This window comes from Neodiprion fabricii, chromosome 7, assembly GCF_021155785.1.
Source record: "Neodiprion fabricii isolate iyNeoFabr1 chromosome 7, iyNeoFabr1.1, whole genome shotgun sequence".
NCBI classification, from domain to species: domain Eukaryota; kingdom Metazoa; phylum Arthropoda; class Insecta; order Hymenoptera; family Diprionidae; genus Neodiprion; species Neodiprion fabricii.
The window spans coordinates 4,576,669-4,598,404 of NC_060245.1; the positions used below are offsets into that span (position 1 = coordinate 4,576,669).

Sequence of the window (21,736 nt, forward strand, 5' to 3'; positions counted from 1 at the left end):
CACAGAGAAAAAAATAGACATCGCTGCAATCCGAAGTTACACAAAACAATGAAAACTCGGGACACGAAATTGACCTTCAACGTTCGCGGGATGATTTATTTCAGCAACTCGGTTCTTCTTCATGCTACAAACGCTCTGCTCTTCGTGTATCATTCACAGATGAGTATGGTGGAAATACGCTGATCAAACAACGCGACACAACACGAACGACACGGTTTGGATGTTGAACCGATACTGAAAGCACGCAACTTCACTCCGATCGCTCGGAAACAATTGATGCCGCACGACGCTCAGAACAGATTTAAATCACTTTTCTGAACGACGAAAGATAATAATTCTCCCACTCTCTGTTTGTCGCTCTTCCTATGGAGTGGGGGTAGCTGCTCTGTCCCTCTAGAGCGGCAGAGTGGGAGGGGGGGATTATTATCTTCTGTCCTTTGGAGAACCGATTCAAGTCCGTTCACGGGACGCTTACGCCGCTGCTTACGCTCTATTTTCTGTATGTGTCTATGGTTTCAACGGCCGGGAGAAAATACCACGTAAGCTATGCGCAACGCGATCTAAATATTTACAGGATTACCGTAACATGCGTTGTCAGGCCAAGTTTGAATTCTTCCAGCACTTGCGGCGTTGTCGCAGAATTCATCGATATCGTCGTTGACTGAAGATATGCATCCTCAGTTAACGATATCGTTGACCAAGCCATTAGCGTTGTCAAAAAACCCGCCACTTTGGATCGTATCTCCGCATGCTCCGGCGGTGAAAGACGATTGGCGCATGGTCACGCGGTACGTCATATGACAACAGCAGAGTTCGAGAGGCTAGTCAGGCGGTCTCTGCCTTCTGCTAGCGACACGGAGAGGCCACCTCAGTGATCCAAGTGCCAAGGTGTAGTGATGGGTTCTCGCAAAATGTTCGCCCTCGGGTTTTTAATCCTCGTCGAAATATCGGCGATAATCTGCGGAGATGTCGCACCCGTCTTGATATGCGGCGGGGATGCAGCGGACCGTTTGGAGCCAGCAAATCCACTGCTAAAAACCTCCCAGACCGAGTTCACCGAGATCCTGGCAAACAAGGTGGGCGGGTCCCGGAGTCCCATGGTCGTTTTTGAACAGGAGAACTTCTGCGTCGAAGATATAACTCGCAACAAGCATCAGCTGAGCGGGTTGGGACTGTGCGATTATTTGTCAGCCGTCGAGGCTCCGCTCTCATCCTTGGAAGACCTCGACGGTTACAACGTCTCCAGGGAGGAGAAGCCCGAGACCATCGAAGACGGTCAGGCCGTCATCGTATCAATTTCAGAGCTATCGACAGTCCCTGAGTTGTACAGGAATCTCGTCGCCAACAACCCAAACCTGATCGCCATCCTGACCGGTGTCTCGTGTAGCTACAACCGATTGGAGAGAACTCGCCGAGCCGTTACAACCAGGAACGACACTGACGCTATTCTGTTCTATGCCGATAGGATACTCTTTTATTCCCCGAGTGGAATTTACGCCAAGGTGAGAAATCCAGGCACGGTTAATTTGCCTGCTTCTTCTGTCCGTCCAATATTGAGGTGTTACACTCGTTAGAACATGAAGATTTACTTTATAATGCATTATTTTTTTCAATTTCAGACTGGCAGTAACGACTATTCTTTACTTGGAACACCAAGTAATACTTCGACTGTCGAAAATGGAACAACTCAGATTCGTCTCGACATGGTTTTCGATACAGTAACGTTACGCATACAATTCACCAAAAAATGGGCTGGATACTGGTACTTCGAACATGTCATATACGAGAATGACACGGCGACCGAAACGCTGACCAGTGATTCAGCGATATACTTTCCGACCGGTTTCTCTTACCATTGCTCGTTGAAATCTGTCTTTTACTCCAACACGACATATGTCAATATTACCGATATCCAGGTACAAATCGACCCGACTTTAAGTAATAACAATAGCACAGTTGTGTTCAGCGATGGGTATGACTGCGTCGGTTTTACCACAATTCCAATTTGGAGTGGAATTTTTGTCACTGCTATTATGGCTTTAATTATGATCTGGGGATTGACTATGATATTGGACATTCGTACCATGGATCGCTTTGACGATCCCAAGGGAAAAACTATCACAGTCGGATCGGCCGAGTAAGAACATTCGCTTCAGTATGTTCTAAAATGTAAATATAGATACTTTTTTGTGATTAAGTCGAGTCAAGAACCGGAAAATCAATGAACAAAGAGCGTTTTCCTCATGTATAGAAGTTGATTTCTTAACAGTCAATTTGACATCAAACACTGGCGTATAATATACATGAGAAAGGTGTTAGGAGTATGTCGAACATTGTACATTTTTAGTAGGGTGGCAGTATCTTGAGCTTTATTTGTAATTTTCGGTTTAGCCATAAATTTTTTCTCGTTCAACCGACAAACTTTTACTGAAGAAAAAATGTTTCAATATCGCTGGGTATATTTCAAAGTGTATAATTCAATCCAGTAAATCGTCTATCGTTGTTAATTTAATAGACAACGATAGAATTTGTTGGAGAATAAATTTTGTTTTCTACCAATATTGATGAAAATTATTAACTCAATTTGTCGCAAAGCCAGATACACTTGTATAAAAGAAATTACACGAGATTGATCGTATTTACCTATTTTTTATTCAATGGCAGGGTTGAAAAAAAATGAAACGTAAAGATTGTGCCACTCGGGTGTATAGTTTACTAGTAATCTTCTGTTCCCTAACGATAAATTCATATAATGTACATGAATTGATCCTACATATAAAGTAATTTAGAAATGTAATTCATCGATGCTAGAGTTTTTTGGTACAAAGGTGCCAAAGTTTAAGCATAGCCTAGTACCAACTCCATAATTTCCCTCATCCTTGTGCGAAATTTGTGAAATAAATAGTAAATTAATTGCGGTGGCGGTTCTTAGATGAAATGGAGAACTTTGTTCCACCAGATAATAATAGATAATACATAGCGGTAAATAAGTTATTTCATTTCGCTGTCTTGTTTAACATCAAAACGCGGCATATTTATAGCTTTCAACTGACAGTTCTGGGCATGAATATGTAAAGATGCGACCCTGTGACTGTTTGGTCACTAGTCCGATCCGCATTTCCCAAAAATATGCATAAAGTCGTTTTCTTGATTACTCACCTACTAGAATTTATTTGGCAACTGCCACATTATAGTCATATTATACATATACTGGTATCAACATTCATTCCATTGTCACACCTAGAATTACATTTTACAGTATTAAGTGTGAACATAAATTTCCCATATGTATGCGCATACTGTCGATTATCCAATAACAATGAATAAATTAACGGTGTAGACCTTTCATCATTGGACCAATTTTATTTCTCAGGAAGACAATGTTATTCAGATTTTCGCGTAAAATAGTAGAAAAGTATCAAAAAAAGAAAATACACACACATATATACATATATGAATCGATTGAAGGAGTTTGAAAGTCTCATGACCTACTGTTTACGAGAAACACATGAATAGACTTTTGTGATTTGAGTAGATTAAAGGCGACGTTCAAATATTCAACAATTAATTAACGTACTTCACGTAAACAATATTTTTTATAAGTTTAAAGTTTGTACAGATTTTCGGATCTTACTGTATGCTGTATAAAGAGAAAAGGACCGGCAGGTCAATATCACAGTCTCAGACCGTCGCCTCAAATTTGGTGACATTTATTCTTACGTACAGACCTACTTTGTGCGGGGAGTCGTCACTATCACCTAAACTTCACATGCAGGTATCCGCATACCATGATAAATGAGAAAATACATAGAGTGAGGGGGAAGTTCGATTTTCTCATCTGGATCTAGTATTATTGGGTTAAAGGGTGGTAATTTGCCATCTGGTCGCAGCATCAATGTTTGGTTATTCATTTTTATGAACCTGAAATTCGTAAATACATTTTACACAGTTATTGAGAATATGATATCTTCATTTAACTTTGAATATTAAATATTACCTGGATTGCAAGTGATCCGCTGTCAAAACATACAGATGCAATGTTATCGATTTCAAAGGCGCTGGATTAATCATTCTGATAGCAACTTTCATTGGTTTATTATCCAGATGGACACCGTATTGCGTTATGGCGGGTACTCTATTGATAAGCGCACTTTTTGCCGTACAGTGCCAGTACAGTCTTAATGCTTTAGAATCCAGAATGGGTGGATCCAAAACCCTTTCAGATACAAACTGTTTGTAGATAACGCTTACCCACCAATCTGGATTTGGAGTCAAATCATGTGCTACAAGCGCGTAATTACCGCCAAAAAATGACTGTCTCGTAACAACGTCAATTCCAGCCCATGCGCTATATCCAAGTTTGTCCAGCCACAAAAATCCAGCCACAAATCTGTCAGACAAGTTTGGTGCACCGCTTCCCCAAGCCGAGCTTGTTTCAGCTGTGGATTAAATTTCGTACAAAATTATTTAGCGTTTGTAAGTGTAAGAAATTACATACTACTTGAGACTAAAGTTAGCAGCAAAACAATTTTCAATTTTGTCAATCTTCTAGTGAAGAGTGAGTTGAAAAAAATAAACATTGCCTTCTAACTACCGAGCTGAATTTTTTTTGATATTTTTTTCACAGGGTTTAATCTAGTGATAACATGACCAACGTACAAAGCCAAACGCGAATATGATAGCCCCTGATGAAGTTTGATAGAGAATTTATTTGGTTTGCTAAATAATCGAAGACAGTCCGATTGATAAAGTCTTCAACTGTTGCTATGTGACCATTCAAGTAGTACTGATGCCAGGAGAAGTAAGTCACACTGGTATTAGCATGCTTCAAGAACTCTGCACCGTACAGTTCACCCTTGTGATTCGCATCTCCTATATGATTAACTTCAGGTCCGATCAGATTACTAGATTCGTATCCGTTGTCATCCAGAAGCTTTCTGAGGACCGTGTAATCCGATGCTAATTGGGTGGCTGTAACGGTTCTGTTAAATACGTGGTGGAACGAGTTTGGCTCTGTAACAAATAATGAGAAGTGACACTTGCGCACCTGGATGTATTCAGATCTCCATCTCCAACCGTGGTGGTAAAAGTTACTCCAAAAAGAGCCAAATTGAGTGTATTGAAGAAGAAATCTGAACACAGTACAATATTTCAGTTTTGCAATGTCGTAACAAACTTCGACCAATATTCATAATGACGGAATATTTTTTGTTTATGGAATCGGAATATCACTTTCCAATATCTAACTAACCATTTCCCAACTGCCAATCCAATTCAATATTGTGCTCCTTGGCGAGTGAAATTATCTTTTCGGCATCTGAGTAATTCCAACTACCATCGGGCCGTCGGAGCAAAACATTTAGATCAAATATCATCCTGGCTCCACTTTTTCGGGCAAAACGACTCAAAGCTAAGAAATCTTTGTGAGTTATTGTGAAATTTGAGATATCCTCTCCGTTGATTGGATCAAAAATTTTGTCCGCCGACGATGATGGCGTCTGTTTAAAAATTAAGCGTTCCGTTTTAATATTTTTATTTGCTTTGATACCAGAACCGTAAACTCCGCTAAGTTGTATGAATCTTGACAGAAATTCAGAAGGACAAACTTTTCAACATATTTTTCACGTAAATATTTCCAGGAGGAATTGTACGATTCTCTCATCGCTTTGTTAGTAAATACAATAATACATACTTGTATCTTGCTATGAGCTTTAGATTTGATAAAAATACCTCATCAAAGAATAAGCAATCGGCAGAAGTACCGCCTACTCTGACGTAGGCTGGACTTAGATGACGTGCTAACATGACGAATCTTTTATCATTGATTGGTAATGTTTTCATGTCTCTTAACAAGGATGTATCCAATCCATAGGATAAATATCTCGTTGAAGTCCGTCTGTGTACGGATTGCCTAGTATCCAGATTAATTACTGCTACATCCTCAATTCGCTGTAGGTTCAAGGTGAATAGATACAAAATCAAAAGGACAACAAAGAATCCCAGCATGTACCAGTGAATGTTAATATCTGAAAAATGGTAATGGCAATATTGAACGTGGTTGTCATGAAAAAAAAATCTTTTTTCTAATTTTTCACTGAAATTGATAAATAATACATCCTGGACAGTATCAAATACCTGAATGAGCTGAAGTATTCGAATTCTTTTAAGAAAAACTTGAAATACTTTGAAAACATACATGAAATTACTGAAATATTGGAAGTATCATTTCGTTTGAATATAAATGTATAAAAAATATTTCGAATGAAAATTATTTAAATAATATGGTTTAAAAGAATGTTTTCAATGAAATGTTTCAGAAACATTTGAATGAAACATTTTTCAAATATCTTCGAGAAAATTCGGTGCCCAGTGGGATGCGACTTTCATTGCAATTTTTCGTCTTCGTATCAAATATTCGGTAGTAAAAAATTGACTGGAATTTGTTTTTCAACTAAGTGATCTCATAATTCGTGCCTCTGAAATAGGCCACAAATAATTGCATGCTACATAGTAGTTTATAATTGAAGTAATTTTTCCGGTGATTATTTCTGTTCGAATGATTACAGAGAAAAATCCCGCAGAAATGTCTAATGGAACAAATTTCAGTTAGAATTTAGTAACGTTATCGTAACGATTAATGCTGAGGAAAAGCCGTTATTTCGTGATTTTGGAATTGCCTGAAATTAAAATCAAACAAAAAAAATAAAAAAATAAAAAAACTCCAATCCATTTTCATGTTACGCAGAAATAAAAAAAATGTCGTCTATTGTGTAACAATGAAATAGATCGTGAAACTGTGCAGTATTTTCATTCACATCATAAACAAAATGTCTAAGATATCTAAGATATATATTCTGGACCAGTATCATTTTTCTTAATCTTCGAAGTTTGACCCAACAGGAAGTTCATTTCCTTCTTTCATACCGCAGTCACGATAAATTGGTATAATTGTTATTGTGTATCAAAGTAAATTTTATTATTCAAGATCGCGTACTTCTCTTTCGCGTAATTTCGTAGGATTCGATTATATTCCGGTACTGCGGGTCTTTCCCTGACTTTTTATTCCCGAGATATTTCATTTTCGCTGCCTTTATCCTCAACTTTCCAACGTATGATACGAGAAACGCTGTTGCAGCATGAAGTTGTCAATATATCTACTAAACTCCAAACGCCAACCGCTCCGAATTGTTCCAAACCCGGCGATATCCAAGCGTAGACTAAATAGATTCAAGTATTTCCATCAAAGGTTCGAGTCGGTTCGAGTAATCAACGTTCAAACTGCGAGGGGCGTAACTAGATGTTTAGGACCCCGGGGCAACGACGCAAACTGCGCCCCCTGTCTAAATAATAAAACATGTTTTTCTGAAGAATGAATCTGAAAATACAGTACGAAAATAAAGGAGCTAAACATCGTGACTACGAATCTGAATAAAATATTACTTCATTTTTTACACCCTATTTTCAGGGCCCTGTGAAGAGTTCAAATTCTCTATTGTTGCCTTTCTATTTTCGCATTTTTCTACATTTTTATTCCCACTTGGTAAATTGTACGTACATTACTAGGGTCTAGTATCGGAAATCAGCTTTAGATTAACAGAAAGTAACGATGAAGAACAGTGAAAAATTAAGTTATTCGAGCTTCGTATTTCTACTTTAAATATAATCTAAGCAAGTTCTCGCATTGATATCTAGTGTGGCATAGTGTTGTCAGTCTACTTTTTGAAAAAATAAATGTGTACTTGAGGTAGCGTTCTTCCTAAGACAGTCTCCGATAGTCTTACACTTTGGTCTTACTTCTCATTTTGATTACTTTGGACAATAAGTGATTGTTACTAAATGTCGCTTAAATTTCTTCTCGAAGTCGACTTGACATCAGTACGGTATTTTTTATTATCGTCGGAGCTATTTAAAAGTAAATAAAATTATTAAAAAAAAAAAATTGTAAGGCGAAAATATTGCAGAGATCGATTTAAAATAGTGGAAGTTTGAACAGTTTTTCATATGTGGCATTGTGCAGTAGTACTTGTGCAATGTCAATATTTAGTTATTTCTCGTAATTTAAATATCATATTTCAAACATATGCAAACCTTTCGCAATAAAATTTTACTTATAATAATAGAAATATACTTAGTACATTCGTTTATAACATGTATCGTACTTCGATATTTTTTACCACCACGAATCATGCTGCAGAGCTTGTGAAATTTACGTTAAAATGCGAATGGAATTTCAATTCCAAAACAGACTTGATTTTTATAATATGTACAATTTGAATCTTTATTCATATGTATATACATGATATAGATACATCTTATAGGTATAGTGAATATCTTGGTGTTGCGAAAATATTACAACGAAATCACAAAAACTTTAATCCAGGACGGATAATGAGTCGTGAGGATTTCGTTTCACTCTTCATCTTCCAATAATTTTGCATTCAGCGTTTAATTTAAGACTACATCAAACTTCTGGATAACATTCAATCATCGCGTTGCAGAAATGGAAGGCGATCTGTAAAATTCAAGTGGTGTGATTGAAGGTATTGATAATCTATTGAACAGGGATGATTGAGACTAGAAGTGTGATGCTGCCTGTTAGACAACGCTGGATACAAAATACATTTATAAGGTGGGGGTAGAAATTTTAATCTATACAAAAAACAACTATATCATTTCGGTTGTCGTGAAAAATTGCATCTTTTACCTTGTTAATAATCGTCATTAGCATTTTCCTTTTCTTTTTTTCTCATTATCATGCCACTTCTCTTTCTCAAGAATTAACAAAATATACAATAAAACTTTGAATAATTAAAAACATTCGACATTACAAAGATTATATAACATTATTTTTTGCGTACAAATTGTTTAGTCGCGAGTTAAACTATAAAAATGTGAATGCAAACGTAACATACTCTGTAGATGAAATTTTAACGTGCATCCTGTAATAAATATAATCTGCACGCTTATATTTTGTGATCATTGTGTAAATGACTCATTAATTTTATAACAAATTTTTTCAGTTTTCTTCACAAAAAACTGTCCCACAATCGAACCTTACCAATTTTCGTTGCCAACTTTAGGCAGCCGCTTGAAAATTTTACAATAGCTTTTCACTTTTTCAGTCGAAGATTTAAAGTCAAGAAATACAATATTGTTTTTACCATCATATTTGGTTCAGAATTACTTTATGTAAGAAAGTGTTCAAATGTGTCGTTATTTAGAAATGTTCAACTACAAAAAGATTAGAAGAGAAATGTTTTATTTTCAACGTAATAAATTTGAAGCCTTAGTTCGGTTGGATCTATTCAACAATCTTTCCTTGCCAGTGTTTGGACAAAGCACCATATACAAGTGATTATCAAAAATCATTGCACGTAATTTAATACCTATCAAATTATACGAAGCTACGAATAAAATGCTTTCACCAAAATCACGAAAAGTTGAAGAATTTTCCTTGATTGGTAAAGACAAAAAAATTACCTCCACATTTCAAGAATGTGAATTGTTACACAAATAATAATGGCCGAATGATGTATGCTGACGTTTCTTCAGCTTTTTTTTTCATTTTAAATATTGACTGACAAATCGTCTGCAGATAAAATTCAACACTGATGAAAATCTAGTAATGATTATCTCGAAATCTTTTTAAACATACATTGCATTGTAAGCGACACTTAATATGTACCAATTAAGTCTTCTATAATGATGGTTTCCTACTCACTGTTTTTATGTTACTATACCTAATTCGAGATCTCGTGATATTTTATATCGCAGTAAACAGCTTGATGTGAAGAAATGTAAATAACCAATTTTTAATCTGGCACTAAATATATCATCACCTTCAGTCATCTAGTACATGAAATATCAATTCTAGCACTGTGTATGTATCTTGACTGCTCTGAGCAGCCTTGTGGAGTACTTGGATCAGTTCGTTGTCAAGACTCTTCATGTAAATAGGTGGTAATCGCGTTCCTTCACTACCCGCCTCATAGCCAACCTAAAGAAATTCGTCGATTAAATAGAAAAGCCGTAAGTTTCCTCACGTTTGCCTTAAGCGAAAAGAACGTTGATCAGCAAACACGAGTCAAGTTTCACGGATAAAAAAAAGAAACCTTGCAACGATACTCACATTGTCAGGGTGTATAGTGGATCTTACTGCAATTTTACTTAGGCCAGCTGTGGCTAGTAGATCCAATAACTTGACTAATGCTGCACAAGTCGCTCGTGCAATATTTTCTGAAAGTCTGTTAATGTCCACAGGATCGTGAACGCCGTTTGGATGGTCGTCGGACTGGATAAAATAATCAAATGACCAATTAATATTGATTTAAATTTTCATGATCTAACATTTGCTTCTCTTCTTATTGCATTGTTTGGAATAATTGAAAAACTATTCACCCTGATGATAAACACTTCTGTCCAGCGTATGAAACGGCTGGTTCCCATGTAGTCGGTACCATTGTGAACTCTGATTGACGGTACACCGTCCATTGGTTTGCTGTCGATAGGACTCTTCACTCTGCAATTGAGCAAATCGACCAAATCAGTTGTGATGATTCGATCGTAAAAGTAAAAAAAAATTCTTGTCAAGACGTACCCAACGTTGAACTGCATGTCGTTATCGACCCATTTGATATTTACAGTTTCGTCCGGTTCTGGAGCACCTTGCGGACCGCAACCGATGGAGAAGTCTTGCATATTTTTTAAAGCTGCCTTTAAAGCCTCCATTTTTTCCGGCATTATTTGTACCATCAAGCCGTCCTCGACTATGCTCGACTTTGCCGATAGTCCCATTGAGGATTTCAACGCACCATTGATGACGACGAAACTAGCTCCAGTGACTGGAAGGGTCGAAGTGAAACTGGTTTTAATTTTCATTTGGTATGCGGCGCTCGGTAAAATCGTATCACTGCATTGTTGGTGGATAAAGGCTAATAGATGCATAATTACAGAACTCACCTCTTCTTGGTTTGTTATGGATATTAATTGCCTGCGTTTGATAGTTGCTTTCGTCACCTGTATTTGTCTGTATGCAAACCAAGTGGGAATCTGCATTTATACTAAAGTTTGACGCGTACGCGAGTACATGGTCATTCGAATTGTTAAGACCCCTGATAACTTGGTCGTATCGATTTTTCGGAAACATTACATCGGTAGTTCTGTCCTGCATGTGAATGGCGAGGCCTCTTACGCCGGGCAAAGTATAGGCAAAGTTTCTAAAGTCAGCCAGTACTTTCATTATTGTATGTCCAATTTCTGAATAGACAGCGTCTCGAAACCTAACTGAAACCAGAGGACAGGGATAGTATCGATACTCGGCACCAAGACGCAACATCAATCGAAGTGGGAAAACTTTAGCCCACGGCGTTTCCCATCTGTAACGTCAAAATTCAATCCAACGGTTACAACACTTTTACAGGTACAACAGGTTTTCCTCTTAGAGCGGCGAATTCTGTCACAATTGTGCAAGTCCGTCGATGGCATTAGTCGTTCGTTGTTAGTATTGGAAAGTTCTTAAATTGGCCTCACCTGTGAACGAGAAGACCAACAAGGAACGGCGGAGGTGGTAATACAATTCTCTGTAGACATTGGAAAGTTTGACGAATAAAAATAAATCCTGCGTGTTCTCGAGACCCTAACAAATTTCCACCCTGGTGTATCGATACGCCAAGTTCAGTAATGGTATTGCCTGAATGTGAAACAGATAAAGTTCATTGAATTCACTTTTTTTCATAAATTCTATATGCATAAGAGTATAAGGAACAGTCGTACTTCCCCAACATTTTAGGTTTAGTTGCTGAAAAATCTTAAATCGACACAAAACATAGAGCAGCATTAGGAAAAAGAAAAACTTTTTCGTAACAACCTGTTATTTATTACAACATACCTTAGTAAGTAAGTTATGAGTTGGATGCCTTTAAAGAAATTCTCTCGGTGTAATGAACTACTCTATAAATGTGTCCAAACGAAAGATGTTGAGGAAATTAATGGTAGACCCATATATGGAATATTCAATATAGAGTATGAATTTGTACCTTTGATCGCCTCAACGTATATCAAATTGATATGAATAAGAAGATCCTTTGGAATAAGTGTTTCGTCAGGTAACGTTTCTACTAAAAAAATAACTTCATCCTGACCTACACAGGCCAAGCCTCTAGACGTTATATTCCAGCATATCCTGTTGACGCAACAACTTACTGTAAATAAAAACGAAAATGTCACTTGCCTTAAACTATGTATCCCGATTATACATCGTGTAAAACCACGTAGACGATACAAGTATTAATGACATTTTTTTTACGTACAATTTGTTATTTTCACGTAAGCATAGAGATTCCTGTTTATAGCAAACATTATTGGTGGTTCGCACTCGTTCTTCAACGATTCGTACAGCCGCGTTTGGTCCAAGACATCGTGATAACTAATTTCTGGAAAGATTGTATCCTTTAAGCACAAGTACAGCCTTTAAAATCGATCCCGTCAATCGTCAATTTAGTATCGACTTACGCCCTTTGTGTATAGTTACAGTTGGCGGCAACAGATTCGTGTCCTGTGGTATGTAACTGTTCGTTTCAGGATCTAGTGGCGGAAGATTCTGCCGCTTAGCCATCGTGGAAGCGGATGATGGCCCTGGGGGAGTAGGCAATCGTTTATTTCCAGCTTTCCGATACGGTGGTTTTGGATCCCAGGATGAATCAAGTTCTGTCAGGTCACAGCCAGGCCTTATTCCTGTGTTTTATTTAGAGGTGTTTGAAAACAAAACAAATGGGAAAGGGCATAAAACTTCTTCGGAAGTTTATTCGATTGGGGTGAAAATAATACGTTAACGTGTGAGTGGAGTGAAAAAAAAAACAAAACAAAAACACTGGTGCGTCTGATAAATCAAATTTAACGCAATAAGGACATGAAAAAATATCGAAACGGAATCAAAAGGTAAAGAAAGAAAACTGTGAAGCTGTGTAAAATTATATCATTTACATATGTTCATAGAATACCATGAATTCAATTTGTTCAAGCGAGTGAAGTGAATATTATTAGCATTATTTGATACATTCTAAATTTACGTCTAATTTAAATAACAAAAAAATTACGTCTTTTTTCCACTGAAGGGCTAACTAAGCTGGCGCGTAGATCTTTCGCTCCGGCTTTTTTCAACACAAAAGTGCTGCTAAAAGTGTTTAGAAAATTTTTTAAACTGCACCAACATACACCTAAAACTAAAAGTTATGTCTCGACAAGAAAAGTGAAGATTCTGTGCAGTTATTGAACTTTCTATCCAACTAGGACTAAAGTGATATTCACTGAAAAGTTTTCAAGTGGTTTTGGCTTTCCAGTGCCTCCAAATTTACTCCAGCATGTCTAAATGCGCCGAGTGTTCAGGTGAATTCAGTGGTGGCCTCATACTCCCATGCATCGGATGCACATCCCTGTTCCATGCCAACATAAAGGGTTTGAACTGTAAAAATCGTATCCTTGAGATAGTTGAAAATGAAACGCCACTGGCTCCAAAAAACTAAAACGCAAACTAAAGGTATTCTACCAAAATGTACGTAGTCTGAGAGGAAAAACCACGGAAAAGAAAACCTCACATCGCAGATTTAGGCAACACAACTTTGAATGTGACTAGTTAGAATTCAAGCACCTCAGAGCACAAGTGAAACTGCAATTCAAACGCGATAACGCACAATTCCTGTCAAACTTAGAAAAAAAATTTGGTCTTCCAGCATCCATGCATCTAAACGATGTTTCATCTGACCAGAGTGAGAAAATTGCAAACCTTTTTGCAGATTTTTTCGGCAGTGTCTATAAAAAAGACTCTCTTGTTGGCTATAAATTGCCGATTATTTCGCTAAAAAACATGCACACGATTCAAATTACTGAACAAGAAATCCTGAAAGCCTTGAGGGGGCTAAACGTAGATGCCTCGTCTGGCCCTGATGGACTACACCCGTACTTCATGTTTTCATGCAAGGAAAACCTAGCAAAAAACGTTTGCTTTCATTATTCAACTGCTCTATGAATCAAGGTACTTTCCCTAGCCCATGGAGAGAAAGTCACATAATACCAATATTCAAGAATGGCGACAAGTCCAACATAAAAAACTGCCAAAGTGTTTGATTCCATAGTCTTCAACAAAATAAAATTCCGTCTGTTAACAAACCTTCTCGACGAGCAACATGGATTTAGAGAAAAACGATCCACTGTCAGCAACCTGGCAGTGATGCTTGAGGAAATAATTACTTCCTTTACTAAACGAAATGAAACTCATGCTGTTTATATGGACTTAGCTAAGGCATTTGACTCGGGATTTTAGATACACAAATGTGGGATACATGCTAGAAAACCAAATATTAGAAAGAAAAACCATAGCCAGCGATCTTCGAGTTATTTTCAACTGTCATCTGACGTTCGATCTCCACATAGACCACGTCAAAGCAAACTCAATGAGGATGTTGTTTTACATACTGAGAAAATCGAACCCTTTATCTGATGTTCTACTAACGCCCATTTTGGGGGACCAAATAACGGACGCGTAGTTCAATATTGGTCTAACAAAAGTGTGATAGACTGCCCTTAAGAGTGCCAAACAGAAGATCGAGACACAATGTACACACATTTGCAATACCGAACCAATATCTAGCCAGTTACACCCACAAATCGATCATTACGCAACTGAGTATGACAGCGAATAGTAACAGCGGTTGGATGGTTATCTTCAACCAACCGATCAGTCACTTCGAAGCGTTAGCCAGAGAGGCACTCTAGTTTTATACTTCGTTAAATTCTTATACAATATATTGTTTTTTTTTTATATATTCTATATTAATGTTATGTATTTTGGGAATATTAAGTTATTTCCGTTGATAGTTATAAATAAATAAACAAATAAATAAATAATAATAAGCTTTTTGATTGTTTTTAATGCACCTGAAAACACTGAATATAGTGTCGACTAATTTTAGAATTAGCATGTGGAAAAATCTAAAGTGCAGTTAAATCATGCACAAAATATGTCGCATCTCAGTTGATATTTATTTTGCCGCTGGTTGGGATAAGAGTAATGAGTTTTTAGTAGCCATTAGCAACATTTAACGACATGGTTTCCAATATTTATTTTAACTGAATTAAAGATCGTGCATTTGGGATCAGCAAATTATTGGATCAATAAAAACCTTGTACATATTTTCGAGTTAATAAGATTTGTTCCGGTTGAACGTGAACGCGGCATAGAAATGAATGTTTCTCACCGTCGCTAAACATGACAGATTTTTGTCCCTCGGGTCGTTGTTTCGTGCTCCCTTCTCTCTTAAGCACCCCAACTGGGACCATGACAGTTGGCGGCGACGGCAATCCACCGGCTAACTGTTGCAAAGGTGGTATAGTCGAGCAATACTCCATCGGATTATTTGGATTTGGCTGTCTTCCCTATAACGATTTGTTGAATACTCCATTTCCTGACACTGGCTTGGTTATTATAGGAGATCAATCAAATATTTTAGTACAAAGACTAATGGTTACGTGAATAATTGATTGAAGCATATGTCTTTCCAGCTTGAAAATTTTTTCAACGTTTTCTTACTTCATATCAATGCTGCGTTTATTTTCATGTTATGTTATTAATGCAAGAATTAATAGCTGAAAAACTAATCTCAATATTTAGAAATCAGATAGTGTAAATTGATTTATTAGTAATTAAATAAAGGATAAGCCGAACTAAATTCATGCATAGAACAAAAAGAATAAATAAAACACGCTATTTTATACTGGAGTAGCTGTTACGCAGATCTCCGAAAGAAAATAAGCAAAAAAGCAAAGTACAGAAAAGAAAATTTGTAACAGAAGATTTAGTTTGTTTTTTTTTCTCTAATATTTATTGATACTCAGATAACAGAGTGGCCATCAAAACTAGTTGAGCATGCTGCCGGAATTTTGAGAGAAAAGAACTAATAATGAATTGTGACATGATGGCTTCAAATCAAAATAAAACATGGGTAGAGTTGAGAAAGGCTAGAGAAAAATAAAAAAAAAAAAAAAACAAAAAACGACAGGTCGTGAATGATATCGAATTGCGTAGAGCGAAATCATTTGGAGCAAAAGATATTCAACAATTTGTTAACGGGGATAAAACCATCGTAAAGAAATAATAAGTATAATTGATTCTAACGTACATCTAGTAATCAACGTTTCCAAGATGCTAAATAATATTGCGGAACAGTTTTCTGTTTAGAGAAGAATGGAGAACTAAGCGTAGGAAATAGCTAACAAACGTTGTATTTTATGCATCATTTACACTCATTATTCTTCAAATATATTATATATAATATTTTTATCAAACAGAGTAATAATACTGATATTGCAGAAAATCAGAACTATCGTATTAGACAGACGTTTCACCAATTATGTACACACAAGGTTTACATCGGTTTACGCACAATTTATAGATACATAATCAGTAAAACGCCTCATTCAAACTATGCAAGAAAAAGTATTTCTACAAATTATTTTCTCTTTAACAAGAGAAATAATGTTATCAATAAAAAGTTAAAAGACTTGTGGACTTACATTCGGCGAGTTAATATCGTGCCCGGAAAAGTTTGCATAACCGCTTTGTAGATCTCCGCCACCATCTTCAGCCTCGGCTAAATATTTACCGTAAACATTATATATTCGGAGACATATACGGTGCCAGATGTATCTACGTCGTTCGAATCTTATTTGGCAAGGAAGATCGAACGTTATTTGAAAAACGGTACTCTTGAAAACTTACCTCTGACAAGTAACTGATAACAAGGAAGACAGACTCGCGAATCAATGTTGCCTTGGTACTCCAGTCGGTATTTCATGCCGCAGCATTTACTGCACAACACCTGAAAGAACACACCACCATACAGCTTCAGGTGGAACCGAACATGTAGAGTAAATCGGTTGAACAGTTTTTTACAAGTGAGAACCGCGAAACATGTTACGAAGCTAACTGGTGAATTTTATCTTACGTATTTTTCAATAGAACAAACCTCGATAGAATTGAATAATCGGTTATCGAGATATTAAATTGCTAAAAGTCAACTACTTTTTCAACCGACTACTCATATATCATACCCTGTTTATTCGGTCAAGTTCATACTTTGCCACAAGCACGACAATGGTGCCGCCTCTTGAGGACGGTAAATTTTGCTTCGCATAGCATGCAGAAAGGTGCCTCACTATCGGGCACCCAAAACGGCGGCTGCTTTCCCAGAACCATACCAGACTCCAACGACGAGGTTTCAGAAGCATTGGGAGAAGTTTCTGTTTCTCTTTCGGTATCCAGATTGACTCGCTCAAGCCTTCCAGGGGTTACACCAGGAAATCCTACGAATCATCTATTGATTAAATCGTGTGTGGCCTGTTGATATTTGTTGAAAATCTTTGACGACAGTAAAAAACTAGCAGAAAGGGTACATTTTAATTCAGTAAAGAATTTCAGGCTTTCACATGCTTGTCGGGTATTGATGTTTTGAATGTTGACAGTTTACGGATATAGACCTATACAGTTTCACAAAGGAAACATCTAACGATGAAGAATTTTTAAATTTCTGTGTAGTGTTTAATGAGATTACTATTTCAAAATTTCATGGTAAATCAAATATTTACCTGTAACATTTTGCTCGTCCATATTGACCGTTGATACGATGTCCAAGGTTAGGGGTCTGGTAGGTCGTTCTGTGCCTTCGTCGTTTTCCACAGGATCTGTGTTGTTTTCAGGACTAACTTCACAGTTTTCAACATCTGTTGGAATATCGTCAATTCGGGTCTGAACGTTATTTTCTGACGACTGCTGGACGTCGTTGGGAATGGAGCTGCTATTATTGGCAGATAATTCGGAAGCATGTGCATTATTTGGGTTGTTCAAATTTGTACCGGTCATCATATCGGGGACAGAGATAATCTGGTTGGTTTCGGTCTCCGCATCTTCGTCCTTACCGGTCAATTTTGAATTTTGATTCAAGTTTGTATCAACGATTTGGTATTCTTGCTCAGATTTGGGCAAGCTCTTATCTTTTTCCATTCCGGATTCTTCCGCCTGTTGGCTGATTTCTGACCCAGACGCAATTTCATGAGTTTCCAGGCTCTCGTCTGGACTTTCTACCGCGACTACGCTAACCTCCTCGACTTCGACAGGTTTCAGATCATCGTCTTCAGTTCTAATGTTTTCAGCACTCGGTTCCGAATTATCCGAGGTTTTCCTCATTTTCTCATTGGTCCTTTTGCTTTTTCTTCCCTTTCCCTTCTCTTCCTTCGCTTCGGAAATAACCTTTGTATGTTCGGAAAATTTTTCGGAACCTTTCCTCACTAAAAAATCTGCAGTCCCTTCGCTGCTCGGACCGCTCTTACTGTAGTCGATGACAGGAAATTTTTTGGCTTTTTCCAACAATTCTACACTCGATACTTCCGGCAATTCGCCAATAGTAACACTTTCAAATATTGGCGCTTCGTTCGCGTCCTCATCGTCACGCATAGTTTGAAATTTGTTCTTCGCTAGATTGTCGGAATCTCGATATGAGCTCGGTACCGAATTTTCGAATGACGTCGTCGCTTCCTGGGCTCTTTCTTCAGCCTCCAAATCTGCCAAATACTTGTTCAATTCTTCCTCCGATAAATCGTCAATATGACTGAAGCCGACCGGTTTGGTTTCCGTCTCCGGTGTGCCAAGTTGTACAGTTTGAAATACCAGCTTGGCAAGATTAATCCCTTTGGCCTCGGTGTCCGAATTTTTCTCACTCACGTGTAATTGGTCGGTTATTTTTTTAGCTGCTATTTCTAACTCCGTCGTTGTTTCTGGAAAATTTTCTCTGTTACCAATATATATGCACTCGTACACGTTTTCTTTGCCATCAGTCTTTCCCACTTTCTTTGGCTCGTCAAAGTCCACATTTTCGTACGTGTGCTTTATCTCTTCTTGAGCTTTGAGCTCGGGTGGCTTCGGTTTCGCTTTATTAACCGTCGTGTACAGTTCCTGCGGTTTCGGAATGTCCGTGCCGATGTAAACGTTTTCGTAAACGTGCTCAGGCCTGTCTATAATACTTTTTGACTCTTTCGGCCTGTCGACAACAGTCGGCAAAGTTGTGTTTGTATACAAAGGTTCTTTGTCAATTTCACGTAAATTTGGTAACAAACTGATATTCTCCTCAAGTTTAACTTCGTTGGTTTCTCTAGCGTCGGACAACGCGGTTTCTAATTTAACGGGTAATAAAATATTTTGATACTCTGGCGGTACGACAGTTGAGATTTTTCTAACACTGCTAACAGCGTCTCTTCTGCATTCTATGTTTGATTCTACTCTGCTCTCTGAAGTATAGCTCGACGAGTTACCGCAGTTATCTTTAACAACATTAAGATCTTTTGTCGTATCGCTAATTTGAAGTGAATCTCCATCGCGCACCTTGTGACCGGTATCTTCTCGAATAACTATATTATCTACATTATCAACTTTAGCACTAGATGCGTTTATGTATTCGTTTAAACTGCTAAACACATTGCTCACACTTGGTTTGGCATTAGGCTGGTTTAATTTCTTGTCGTAACTATTTTTCAATTTGGTACTATTGTTACTATTGTTACTATTACTACTAATACCACTAGCATCATTTTGTTTTTTCTGTAGAGGCTTTTGCGCTATGTCGTTGTGTATCGTCAACGTTTGGGCGTCAGAATCATAGCTTTCGACAGACTGTTTGTGCTGTATTTTATTTGCTGACGAGGATTCCTGGGAATAAAAATTATTCCCCACATCTGTGCTGTCGTATCTTGCAAATCCTTTTTGAATATTTAAGTCACGAGTGTTTTTATCATACTCCCCGTACCTTTTGACATCCGAACTCCTATGAACATCAGCCGTTTCATCTAGGCTCTCACTTGGTGTTACGTTTGGCACAATCACAGTCTCAAAGGCTGCTTGATTGTGATTTCTTTGAGGTAAACATTGGGATTGACGATCAACTATAACGTTATTTCCAGGCAATGGAATAGACGCAATTTGTTCAGCACGATCTGAAAATAAAAATTCAATTCTGGATGTGAACAATGATTGGAGATAGAAAAAACCTTCAAGCCAAAAAGGAGAACTCGAATTGAAAATTCATGCAATGTGTTCTTAATTTCCTCCAAAAATTGTAATGCAGTCTAAAAACAGATTCTGTTCAAGATAAGCATGGATGATAAAGTATACAGTGATCATTATGTTCAAACAAAAATTTTTTTTATCATGTTTAAAGATCGAAGTTTATAATGCAGTATTTGCACTATGAATTAAGATATGTCCAGAAGACAAGATACCATAAAAACCACATTGGAAAGAAAAGTGCAGCTTGTTTATCGAAGGATGTTGATTATGAGTAGCGTAAAAAACTTTATCCTCATGTTTATATACCATGTTATACATGATAAATAAAGGAAAATAAAAAATAAACACACACTGAACAATATATACAAAACATTTCCAGTGACTGTTGCATAAAGTATAATTTCCTGAGATTATTGGAATTCTATTATTTCCCTCATGTACAGACATGCCGACTCAAATGTTACATTCCGGGAAGAATGATTTCTTTTTTTCCCCTAAGAATGCGTTATAAAATCCTTTATAAAGGGAAGCAAATTGGATTGCTAACCTTCGTTGAATTCGAGCTCGTCAAGTACTTTGTCGATATCCACAGCAAACTTTTCCATGGTGTTCTCCTCGGTTGACGTTACGTTTTGTGCGGCTGATAATAGTGGATGAAAAATCGTAGCTGAAAATTGTCCGACAACACGGAGCGAGGGATTAGATAAGCATGGGGTGTAAACCAACTCTTGGCATACCTATGTAACTAGATTTTCACAAATACTATCAGCATGCATTTGCATGTCACAAATGTGCTGATAAATTGCACGTAGCGATAAAGTTGAAAGTGTAGTTATGCAGGAGCGATTAACGATGCTGTTGTTATTCTAAACAAAGAAAAACCTGGTGACGTTTGAACACCACCTACCTTCGTTTATCTACCAGCTACTGATTTTTCTTGAAAACTTAATTTCTCGCTTTAAACTGGAGGTCGCGAAAAAGACCGAACGCGATTTACCGTAATTAATATGCGCCGAAATTAAAAATAGTGAAAATTGAGCGCCAAGCGTGCGACGGACAGCGACTCACACTTCTCGGGTGTTCCCATCGCGTTATACAGCGTCAAAATTCAGCAATATCAAATTATTTCCCGAAAATGACACATTTCAACGCGACGTCAGAGTGCCATCTTGAATGGGCGAGTCCTACTAACCGTTCCGCTGAACATCAGCCACTCGCTTTGACAAATGAAATTCTACGCGCAAAGTACGCCTACCTTGTGTTTACTAAAGTGAGTCTTCTTCGTGTGTATACAAAGGTCGGTAGTGTGTAATGCGTATGCAGAATCACGTGTCGAAGCGATGCGCACAGCTCTATCATTACCTGTTACCGACCGAATCATAGATCGTTCGGATTTTTCAAGGTTCGTTGTCTGAAATGATTTTCGTACCTCTACTTGAAATATAATGTCAATTCCCCGTAATTTTAGGGGGAATTGAACGAGCCGTGTCATTCGAGGCAGCTAAATAGTCTCGCAAAGCTTCTCTTCCGATAGGTTGTAATCAAACTAACGCCCGTTTCCTCCGACACAGTTTAAACGGCGTTCAATTTTGACAGCATGGTTTGGAGATAGGCTGAACTTAGTTTAAA

At 37.5% G+C, this 21,736-nt stretch overlaps 3 protein-coding genes and 1 long non-coding RNA gene across 6 annotated transcripts; 1 reads left to right on the forward strand and 3 right to left on the reverse strand.

The window, feature by feature from the left end:
* Positions 1-824: 824 nt before the first annotated feature.
* Positions 825-3,348, forward strand: LOC124186178 (V-type proton ATPase subunit S1-like). Its single transcript, XM_046577641.1, has 2 exons — positions 825-1,502; positions 1,620-3,348. Exons 1-2 carry the CDS (start codon positions 897-899, stop codon positions 2,139-2,141), a joined length of 1,128 nt encoding a protein of 375 aa, XP_046433597.1. The 5' UTR covers positions 825-896; the 3' UTR covers positions 2,142-3,348.
* Positions 2,199-7,230, reverse strand: LOC124186177 (heparanase-like). The gene is made up of 6 exons (XM_046577640.1): positions 6,995-7,230; positions 5,731-6,026; positions 5,252-5,498; positions 4,660-5,013; positions 3,998-4,439; positions 2,199-3,921 (listed from the first exon to the last, which is right to left on the reverse strand). Exons 1-6 carry the CDS (start codon positions 7,077-7,079, stop codon positions 3,759-3,761), a joined length of 1,587 nt encoding a protein of 528 aa, XP_046433596.1. The 5' UTR covers positions 7,080-7,230; the 3' UTR covers positions 2,199-3,758.
* Positions 7,231-8,247: 1,017 nt separating this feature from the next.
* On the reverse strand, positions 8,248-21,303 carry LOC124186771 (zinc finger FYVE domain-containing protein 9). 3 transcript variants are annotated; one of them, XM_046578764.1, is made up of 16 exons: positions 21,015-21,303; positions 20,655-20,774; positions 17,638-20,034; positions 17,129-17,355; positions 16,772-16,871; positions 16,567-16,643; positions 15,252-15,429; positions 12,511-12,732; positions 12,309-12,431; positions 12,036-12,200; positions 11,530-11,689; positions 10,960-11,375; positions 10,598-10,841; positions 10,399-10,519; positions 10,130-10,291; positions 8,248-9,997 (listed from the first exon to the last, which is right to left on the reverse strand). In XM_046578764.1, exons 2-16 carry the CDS (start codon positions 20,710-20,712, stop codon positions 9,842-9,844), a joined length of 4,806 nt encoding a protein of 1,601 aa, XP_046434720.1. In that variant the 5' UTR covers positions 20,713-20,774; positions 21,015-21,303; the 3' UTR covers positions 8,248-9,841. The 3 variants fall into 3 exon arrangements, with proteins under 3 accessions (XP_046434720.1, XP_046434719.1, XP_046434718.1); XM_046578763.1 differs by having other exon boundaries at positions 15,252-15,366; positions 21,176-21,293; XM_046578762.1 differs by having other exon boundaries at positions 21,176-21,293.
* On the reverse strand, positions 13,107-13,578 carry LOC124186773. The gene is made up of 2 exons (XR_006871725.1): positions 13,544-13,578; positions 13,107-13,459 (listed from the first exon to the last, which is right to left on the reverse strand). It is a non-coding gene; the product is annotated as an uncharacterized LOC124186773 (long non-coding RNA).
* Positions 21,304-21,736: the final 433 nt, after the last annotated feature.

Coding starts and splice junctions, on each gene's coding strand:
- LOC124186178 (XM_046577641.1), top strand. CDS start 897: ATGGGTTCTCGCAAAATGTTCGCCCTCGGGTTTTTAATCCTCGTCGAA. Junction 1,503..1,619: donor CGAGTGGAATTTACGCCAAG/GTGAGAAATCCA, acceptor TTTCAATTTCAG/ACTGGCAGTAACGACTATTC.
- LOC124186177 (XM_046577640.1), bottom strand. CDS start 7,079: ATGAAATATCTCGGGAATAAAAAGTCAGGGAAAGACCCGCAGTACCGG. Junction 5,499..5,730: donor ATTGCTTATTCTTTGATGAG/GTATTTTTATCA, acceptor ATTTTTAAACAG/ACGCCATCATCGTCGGCGGA. Junction 3,922..3,997: donor GCGGATCACTTGCAATCCAG/GTAATATTTAAT, acceptor TACGAATTTCAG/GTTCATAAAAATGAATAACC.
- LOC124186771 (XM_046578762.1), bottom strand. Junction 16,644..16,771: donor TTATCAGTTACTTGTCAGAG/GTAAGTTTTCAA, acceptor GTAAATATTTAG/CCGAGGCTGAAGATGGTGGC. Junction 10,520..10,597: donor GACATGCAGTTCAACGTTGG/GTACGTCTTGAC, acceptor GCTCAATTGCAG/AGTGAAGAGTCCTATCGACA.